Raw genomic sequence first — 6,980 nt, 5'->3', positions numbered from 1 at the left:
ACATTATAACAAGCTGAGTTTGAACAAACCAAAACTCGACTCAACGGTCCAAAACACAGTCAGTCAAATCAGTCATATTAGGCATAACACTTAGTACAGAATCAATTTGTTTTTTGTTTTTTTTTTTTTTTTTTTGTCACATCGATTATCAAAATACTACGTGATCTTTTTATACATGGAATAACTTTATTAAATCAAATAATAAATTTCAAAATCACTGATTTGACTGAAAAGAAAAGAAAATTTAGTAAACATTGTTTTCAATTACTGTCGGTGCATTCTAACCAAAAAAAATTTGTCTGCCGGTGCATTGCATTTAATCTTAATGATAAGAGTGTTGAAAAAAAGAAATAAAATTAAAGCCTTTCTAGTGAAAGTGAACAAAATAAAAAATGTTACAATAACATGGCAAGAGTATTTTATATGAATGAATGTTAACTATAAGATCTGAGTAATCATTCATCTCAACCAAATAAAAAATCTGGAAATCTCTGTCTACTTGTAATGTAATCCATGATCTAGAGTTTTAGTGCAGCTTTTGCCATGGCTAGTGAACCTTCGTAAGTTTGATTTCCGCCTATGAATCCGCTCATATGCACAAAAACGCAACCCGGGATTCCAGATTCTTTTGATAGCTCGTCATCTCTATGACCTCGCCATTGCGCTGGAAGTGCTTTCCGGCTTTCAAATCTATCTGGAGCCACTCCCACAGCCTGTATCCGCCAATGTTTACTCCTGTCATCCTGCGTATTACCAATTTCGCGTAAGAATCGCAGATATTTGGAAAGCGCGGTATCACATTGTGTATTGAAAATACGTACCTGATATAGAACGTATTTAATTGAAGGTTCGATCTTCAATTCCTCCTCGAGCTCAAACAAATGAAGTTTCCACTGTATGAACAAAATCAGATACAAGAGACGATATTCAGGTTCAACTTCCGAGTAACTCGAATGCAGAATACGTTAAATTGCTCGAGCGAGCGCATACATAAACGAAAAGTTCGACATTTTTGTCATTGAAATAGTTGGTGCTAGAATAAAACAAAAGAAGTCGACCTAGCATGAAGCTCGAGCACAGCATACTTACAGGGCAAAATGTAGCCAAAACCATAATTTCGCCGCTAGGGTCAATATCAAATCTAGCTTGAAGACATTCCATTACAATTGAACGTGCTGGTAACCAAGACTTTGCGTGAAATCGAAGACTCTACAAAATAGTAATTTGTTAGTAGGAAAGAGAGAAGAATCGAAAAAGGTATTGATATACTTCATATGTAATAAGTGATAAATTTACAACTCACATCCAAGAACTCGCTCCCAGCGAGAGCCATTGCCCGTTGAAATGCGGCATTCTCCTTCTCGGCTGATTGATCAGGTTCTATCCAATCCAAATTGAATCTTCCAACCCTTGAAGACAAATGTGTATTATTCACATATCTCGGAGGCTGGTCTGTATCATATTGATTGATTCCGTTGTCAACTGCGTCGATTGCCTGCAAAATGAACAAGAAGGTTTGGAAAAAAGACGGGCTAAATATTAGCAAAAGAGACAGAGAAATGAATTTCAAAATTCTAAGTAATGAGTTTCCAATTTTCTTAAATTATGGAAAAGTGATCCCGAAACGTTTCATACAAGTTTTCTGAGAGTTTCGGTTCCGAAAATTCTTTGAAATCAAAGTTAACTTGCAACATAGATGACATCAAATAAGAACAACGAAACTTAAAAATTGAAATAAAAAAACAGTTTAGCACCTCCATGAAACTTTTGTAGACAGCCAAGAACAAACGATGCACATCCGGATGCCCCTCATCAACCTGAAGCTCCTTAGCTATGATCTCCTTTCCAAAATGCTAAGACATGAACAATAAAAACAAATTATTTAACACTAATAACTTCCCAAAACGAAGAAAGTCCGAAAATTTTCGATTTTTTGCAGAAAGCAATACCTTGTAAACAAGACCAGCACTGCTTAGCTTCGTACAGAATCCATGTCCAAACACCTCCACGAATCCCTTCTGATGGTGATCGTATCGATCCCGAGTTGGATCATACACTCCCCCAACATCGAGCACCGCATCCATTGCCTCCAAAACCTGCATTCAAACATCAAATTCAACATCAAGCTCAAGTCTTGATTTCCACAATGCACATGAACAAAGTCTATCCATTTCACTATCAACACCAAAAGTATTAACAGGCCACGACCAAAATCTCCTCCAAAAAATAACATAATCAAACACTAAATGCATAGTTATTAAAGGCGCGCCTCGGCTAAGGCTCCAGCCTTAGCGCCTCTGGGCCAGAGGCGGGCGCGGTCAGCCAGGCGCGCGCCTTGGTGCGCCTTAAGCCAGGTGCTAGGCGCGTGCTTTGGCGCGCCTCGGCTACATTAGAGTATTTTAGGGTTGAGGAGTAGGAAAAAATGTTGCAAATGCATCTAGTTCAAGTGTTAGGTGTAAGGCTAAGGCGAAAGATAAGGGTAAATTGCCTCTTATAGATGATGAACCCGACTTTGTAGATGAGTACATTGATGAGGAAGGTGACAATGATGATGAGATCGAGAACCTTATTCAAGAAGCATATGATGGAAGTGATGATGATGATGATGATGGTTCCAATGAAAATTAGGAAGGAAGACTAGGAAGTTAGAGATTAGTTGTTTTCTAGAGTCAAGACTATTAGTGTTTTCTTTAGTTTTAACTTTTAAGTCGGAATTATGAGTTTATGATTATGCCTTAGTAGTTAACTAGAACTTAACTCATGCATTTTATGGTTTTATTGTTGGTATTTGACTATTTGTGATTATTTGTGACTAATATTATGAATTTATGATTTTTTTTTTGTGCGCCTTGCGCCAAGGCTCCAGGACACCCTTGCGCCTTAGCGCGCCTTGGGCCTTTAATAACTATGACTAAATGTTCAATCTATCAATTCCAAAGTTTCATTTAACAAAATTAAGAATATAAAGTTCCATAGGTAGGTTTTAGAAAATAGCGAACTAACAATTTTTCATTACAGAAATCAAACTCCTGTTTTGGTTTCCACAATGGATAGGAACAAACTCAGTATCTATTTCACTATCAACACCAAATGTATTAGCAGGGAGTCAATTGCACCAACGGTCACTGAAGTATCAAGTCTATTTCGCAAGGGTCAATCAACTTCATTTTCTTTCAATAATAGCACCGAACTTCACATTTGACTTCAATAAAGTCACTCTGGCCAATTTGTCCACAAAAATTCACCCTAACGTTCGACATGGCACAGAAGACAGTTGATTATATGTCAACTAAGTACCAAATCAGACAAAGATGTTATTTTTTTAAAACAGCTTACTGCCATGTAGCTGGCACTTAGTTGATATATAGTCCATTGTCTATTGTGCCACGTCAAAATTCTAGTGAGTTTTTGCATACAAATTGGCCAAAATGATTTTGTTAAAACCAAATGTGAAGTGCACTGTTATTATTGGAAGCCTATGTTGCAGGGAAACTCTTATTCACTAGTGTTTTGGTGTTTGGTGTCCTTTTCAGTTTCAGTTTCAGTTCTGAAAGCTATTAAGGGCGGCCCGGTGCACTACGCGTCCCTGCTAAGCGTGGTAGGTCACACTATAAGGGTGTATTGGGGGCAAGCCTTCGGGTGCCAATTTTTTTGGCAAGAGAACTCGAACCCGTGAACTCTATGTCACAGTACAACAACCTTTACTGTTGCGCCACAGAACTTTAGAAAATTCTATATTTTCACCTATTTACCAAAATCTGGCAAAGATCATCCCTTATGGGCTAGCTGAACCGGTTTCAACTCCTTCGGAGGTCGCCCTCTTTTGAAAGCTATTGAAGGTCACTAACCTTTCTAAAACAGTCCACAAACCATACATATATTTTACCCCATTAACAGGCTAAGAACTAAAACCTTACTTCACCCTCAATGTTTCATTCAACAAATTAAAAAAACGTAATGTTCCATGGGCTGCTTTTCGAAAAGAGCCCAATTTCAATTTGTTCAAGCAACACAGAAAAAAAAAATAGAGGTTAGGTTATTCGAACCTGAGGATCGCGGCTGCGAACAATTTCGGCATTGTAAAACTTGTTGGTGAGACGAATCATGAAGCAGCCAAGTGCCTCATCGCAGTGGAAGCTACCATTGTGTGTACCGACGCGCTTCTGCGGAGCTTGATAGGGAGAACCAGTAGAATAAGAAGGAGAAGAAGCCATTAGAGAGATCAGAAAAGGGCGAATTAGGGGTTTGGGGAGGTTGAAGTTGGAGAAGAGTTTGTTGTTAAACCCTCTAGTTAGTGTCAACATAGCCAATTGATTCTACAGAAAGCCTAAAGATTCAATTTTTATTAAAAGCCTGACAATTTGAGGTGTTTTTGGGCCGAAACCAAATTTCTGAGGGTTGGATCATAATTACTGGCCCAGCCCTGCCTTGTCATGTGCTTCTTTGTTTTTTCAAATTTGTTTATAAAATTACCGACAACCTCTTAAATTGGTTCTTAAGTTAAAATTTGAGGAGCGAGAATAAAAAATCAGTTCCAACAGTCTCTTAATGGCTCCTCAAATCGCTAACGGTGCGTTTGGTATTCTATTGGGATAGGGATAAGGATAAAGGTTGAGATAAGACAAGGATAAATGGTTGGGATAAAGATAAAAATATAATAGTCGAGAATTATTATTCAATGTTTGGTACGTGGGATGGGGATAGGGATAAAATAATACAGTTTACTATGTTAACCTTATTTAAACCATGGTTGTCAAAACCGGACCGGTCAAAGAACCGGAAAAGACAAAGGGTTAAGGGTTTGAGGTTTAACCGGCGTCCAACCGAGGTTTAACCGGTATTCAAAAATCATATGAAAATTATAATTCTATTCCTATTTAATCGTATAACATAGTATAATATTAACTATATTCATCAAAATTATATTAATACTATTTATTTAATATCATAATAAATAAATATAAAAATTAAAAAATATACTTTAAAAATTAATAGTGATTATTTTTATTAATAACTAAAATGTAAATATGCTTAATAGGATATGTATTTTTTTTGGTAAGAAATAGGATATGTATTTTATAATTCAACTTCAATTTTAATTTATTAGATTTTAAAATTTATTTGTATATATTTAAAATTTAATACTAATTAAACTTCTTCAAAAAAAATTAGTTAAAACTTTATTAATATTCTTTTCCAAAAAAAACTTTGTTAATATTGAAAATAAAATATTTTTTTAATGATATTTATCTAAATAGAAAAATAATACTAAATCATATTTTAATTATTTAACTTGTAACATTATTATTTATTCTTAAATAGTTAATTATAAACATAAAAGAAATGATAGTGTAGTGATAAGCATTAAAGTTTACATGCTAAAGGTCCAAGGTTCGAATCCTACTTTTGTTAAAATTTGTATTTTTTTTAAAGTAAACATGTCTAAAATCAAACCGAATCAAACCGTATAACCGACATTGGGTCAACCGGTTTGTGGTTGAACCGGTCGGTTTGAATGGTTTTAAACGGTTTTCAAATATTTAATAACCGGACTACCTCTGGCCCGGAATTGTGACCGGTTCCGGTCGAACCGGGTTGAACCGGCCGGTCCGGTCCGGGTTTGACAACTATGATTTAAACTACATAACATTAATTTGAAGAGTTTATCTCACCTCGTTATACCACCCCCACCGTCTGTCTCACTCTTCTATCTCTCTAACAAACACGAGATAAACACTCCGTAAGAGCTTCTCCATCCTCTTTATTAATAGAAAGTCTCTTTCAATCTCTTAGTTTCTCCATCCTCTTTATTAATAGAGAGTCTCTTTCAATCTCTTAGTGCCTCCTAACTTCATTTTTTATTAATAATTTATTATTGATAAGTCGCTTTCCTCACACTATTGGTAAATATAACAATAAATAATAATCTCAATATAATAAATAAAGAATAAATATAAGGAGTATTGTTGGAGATAATATATCTTAGTCCCTCTTAAATCATCAAGAGTTAATTATTTATATTATTTTTAGAGAGTTCACTAAGAGTCTCTTGGAGATGCTCTTAGGTGTAAAAATACCGTTAATATTTTGGGTTATGAGTAATTTTATCCCTAACATCTCTAACTTTGGAAGCCAATAATAATTTTATCCCTAACGTTGATAAATTGGATCAATTTCAGACACTATTATAAAACACAAATATTTTTATTTCTTATTATGCGCCAATTACATAACAATTCGTTCTAAAAAAAGATTTCATACTTTTTATAATTTAATAATATAATTGGAAATTAATATTTATAAATTCGGTGATTTTTTTTAATTTTTTATCTAATTCGTACAAAAAGACACCATATTTTCTTTATTTTTTTTATTTTTTTGCATCCCATTATATGTTTGCGATTTGTTACTGATAAAACGACGCACGCGTGAAGTGTAGATGATAAGATTCATGACCGAGAGGACAGTTTGATGAATTATTTTTCAAATTGACTCAATTTATCAACGTTATGGGTAAAATTGCTCTTCGCTTCAAACGTTAGGGGTAAAATTGCACCATTTTAGAAGTTAGGGGTGAAATTGCTCCGTACCCAAAACGTTAAAGGTATTTTTGCATCTTAACCCTAAAATTATAGGTAAATAATTTATTAGTTTCACATATGATAATATTAATTATGAGTCTGTTGACTTGTCAGAGTTTGATAGGTTGATACAAGACTGCAGAAGTATATTGCGACTTAATTCAAACTTTGAAGTCTTATTTGTTTCTCGTTTATCAAATGGTGCAGCCCACTTAATTGCGAGGGACACAAGTTTCAATACTAGCGATTTTTTTTTCCTAAGTTTGACTTAGAGATGTAATTTTTAAGGATTTGAATCCTCAAGTTACATTCTTCCTAAAAAAAAAATACTCAATTCATTCTCTTACGTAGGTCATTCTAGCAAATTATAGTTTTTTTCTTCAAACATAAGTCATTCTA

At 34.6% G+C, this 6,980-nt stretch overlaps 1 protein-coding gene across 1 annotated transcript; it reads right to left on the bottom strand.

Annotated features, from left to right (window-relative positions):
- Positions 1 to 337: 337 nt before the first annotated feature.
- LOC136210947 (uncharacterized) lies at positions 338 to 4,307 on the bottom strand. The gene is made up of 7 exons (XM_066002421.1): positions 4,047 to 4,307; positions 1,950 to 2,096; positions 1,755 to 1,853; positions 1,304 to 1,495; positions 1,090 to 1,209; positions 822 to 893; positions 338 to 743 (listed from the first exon to the last, which is right to left on the bottom strand). The coding sequence occupies exons 1-7, from the start codon at positions 4,302 to 4,304 to the stop codon at positions 519 to 521; spliced, it is 1,113 nt and encodes a 370-aa protein (XP_065858493.1). The 5' UTR covers positions 4,305 to 4,307; the 3' UTR covers positions 338 to 518.
- Between the last annotated feature and the right edge of the window lie 2,673 nt (positions 4,308 to 6,980).

This window comes from Euphorbia lathyris, chromosome 1, assembly GCF_963576675.1.
Source record: "Euphorbia lathyris chromosome 1, ddEupLath1.1, whole genome shotgun sequence".
Taxonomy (NCBI): domain Eukaryota; kingdom Viridiplantae; phylum Streptophyta; class Magnoliopsida; order Malpighiales; family Euphorbiaceae; genus Euphorbia; species Euphorbia lathyris.
The sequence above is the reverse complement of the archived record's forward strand: the minus strand, read 5'-3'. Positions and strand labels throughout refer to the sequence as shown.